Source organism: Chinchilla lanigera, unplaced genomic scaffold (genome assembly GCF_000276665.1).
Source record: "Chinchilla lanigera isolate Chin_1 unplaced genomic scaffold, ChiLan1.0 scaffold00018, whole genome shotgun sequence".
Taxonomy (NCBI): Eukaryota; Metazoa; Chordata; class Mammalia; order Rodentia; family Chinchillidae; genus Chinchilla; species Chinchilla lanigera.
Window position 1 is genome coordinate 21,809,690 of NW_004955419.1, and position 2,804 is coordinate 21,812,493.

General features: G+C 34.8%; 1 protein-coding gene across 1 annotated transcript in view; it reads right to left on the minus strand.

Moving 5' to 3' along the window:
• Positions 1 to 903: 903 nt before the first annotated feature.
• LOC102005146 (olfactory receptor 13C8-like) overlaps positions 904 to 2,804 on the minus strand; it is a 6,342-nt gene continuing 4,441 nt past the window's right edge. The window contains exon 2 of the mRNA XM_005382788.2: positions 904 to 908. Coding sequence (XP_005382845.2) covers positions 904 to 908 — 5 coding nt within the window. The remainder of the gene's footprint in view (positions 909 to 2,804) is intronic.

Consider the following 2,804-nt stretch of genomic DNA (forward strand, 5'->3'; position numbering starts at 1 on the left):
GAGAATTAATGAGGTCTTGCAAATGAAGAATTTAACAGTTACTGATACATAGTAGGCACTTAGTAATAATACTTGCTGATCTAATTATATTGAGACTATAAATATGTCTTGCTTTTATAGAAAGACAATGGTTTTCGAGTTGAATATACATAAGTAAGGATCCCAGTTTTCTGGCTCACTGCTTAAAATCTAGTATGCTATTTAAGCTGTAAAATGGATATCATAACTGTTTTGTAAGAGTGTTATATGACGTAGTTTAAAAGGTGCATTTCATGATTCTTGTTATTTAACAGATACTCCTAAGAATAGTCAATATTTTTTATATTTGATGATAAATCAGTGAATCTGTGGATAGTTTGCCTATGTTGAGGGCCCAGATAATCACTTTTTGTTTGTTTGGGTAAATAAATCAGGCATGTAATAATTTTCCTTCAGTGTGCAGCTATAAATAGCAATAGAAAAGTATCAAAGTGAATCACTGCCACTAAAATATGTAATCTATTCCTTGATGGATGGGAAAAAATATCAATTGTTTCTCTTTGTTTTGTTTTCTTTTGTCTTTTTGAGGCAGTTCAGGCTGGTCTTGAACTCATTTTGTAGCCCAGGCTGGCCTCGAACTTGCAGCGATCCTCCTGCCTCAGCCTCCTGAGCGCTGGGATTACAGGCATGTGCCACCATGCCCAGCTCGATTGCTTCTATGAGACAAAATTACAAACTTTATTGGATTTGATTACATAAGGTCTTCATAAATTTTCTAAGACAATTCCATGTAAATTAAAAGAAGCTCACTTGTTTTGATATGTGTATTCAAATCAGTTTAGTTTAGCAGGCACATTTGTAGCCCCCAGGATGAGTAATGCCCAGCTCAGAAAATTTGAGTTCCTGCTTAATAAGACATTTCTGTCAAACTCATAGAAATAGAGAGTAGAATGGTGGTTGCTAGGAGCAGATGGTGGTAGGGAAAATGGGGAGATTTTGGTCAAAGAGTATACTGTTCAATTACATGATAAGTAAGTTCTGGATATCTAATATACAGTATGGATGGTAATATATATATTAATTAATTTCACCATGGTAATCATACACTGTTAACATATACTAAATTATGGTGTGTACCTTAAATATATTCAATTTCTATTTGAAAGTTAAATATTTAAAGAAATAAATGACATAAAATGGTGTGTTTTTAGCAGCAGCAGCTTCCTAACGAAACTCTCAACTTCTACTCCTGTTTGCTTCCACTGCATTCACAGTTAGTATGTGGAGCTTCTCAGATTAAACCATTACTCAGCTTACTAGTATGTTAAACCAGGTTGTTGTCCATGACTTATTTGTTAAAAATTTTTTTAAAAAAGATACCACTGCTTGTCAGGTCCAAGTCTCACATTCATGCTAAACTGGAGAATGACTATTACCTGATATGTTGGAAGGACTGTCTTCTGGACAGTGAAATTAGTCTCTAAATCTTAGAAAATGCTAAAATTTGACTACATATCCTCTGCTTTGATATGTAGCACAGGTTTATATAAAACCATGTGGAAAATATTTGGGAGAAGCAACACTCATACTTTCAAGGGTCAGGGCTGTCATTCCAAAAATATTTACCAATACTATGTCCTTGAGCCCCAGCTCACAAGAAGTGAGCTGTTCTAAGCCTGTACCATGCTCATGATTGTGTGTTTCATCAGGAGGTAGGGCTGGAGCATCCTGCTTCCCCCGGACTCTTCATGTAGTAGCGGAAGAGAGGACAGTCTGGTAGAAGTAGTGGAGGTGGCAGGTCAGTGTGGCCTAATTCCCTCACTTCAGATGCCAATTGTTCAATGCTACTAGATGTCAAGGGACAGATACTGATCAAGTTTCAGTTGTGCTCAATGCTAGATAATGTTTAAAATTATAAATTATTTGAGACCTTCAAATCTGAGTTCTTTAAAATTGTATCACAAATTTGAGTGATCTTGAGAAATCCCCTACAAAAGGTAAATCAGCATGCTCAGGCATGATACTCTTGCTGACATCTGTCTTACATTAAATATGAATATACTCTCAATGAGTTGTCTCATAGATATCTGATCAGATAGCCACTGGGCATCCATATCTTCAAATTTTGGTAATAGAGTCTCACCTTTCCAGATTCAAATGAAAAAGTTGTTCTCTAGTGGTGGTCAGCATTATTTGACAATGATTCGAAACCAACATGATGAATAGTCCTCTTACAAAGGTGTACTGACTAGTGTGATCATTCACTTACCATTCTTTGTTTACTGGCCATTTATTATATTACTGGTCCTGAACTCACTTACTTTGTGTCACATTTCAATGTCATTTTATATTATGTAAATTAAAGTTAGAAAAAGTCTTAACACTTACTGAATCCCATCCTATGTTGCTGTGGGATACTCCTTGTAGATTCCTGTCCTGTACTATTTTGTATTCATCTGAACATTTTATAAGAAAGAATTCCCCATTCCAAAAATTGAACTATTCTATTCCAAATAACTCTCATTCTTTTTTTTTAAGTGGTGGCAAAGTTTATTTAAGGAAGTAAAAGTGAAAAGTGGGAGAGAACCTGACTCTACAGAGCAAGCTTGGACGGAATACAGTCGTCACTTGCTATATTGCAGTTCATTTATTGTGGCATCCTGTAACGTGGGTTTTTTAAAAAAATATCTAATTCTAATATGTCTTAATATCTGACATATATATCTGATATATCTAATATATCTAATTTTGCTATCTGGTGGGATTTTGTGGTATATAGGTATTTACATAATATTTTTGATTTTAAGAACAGGTGGAATGAAGTA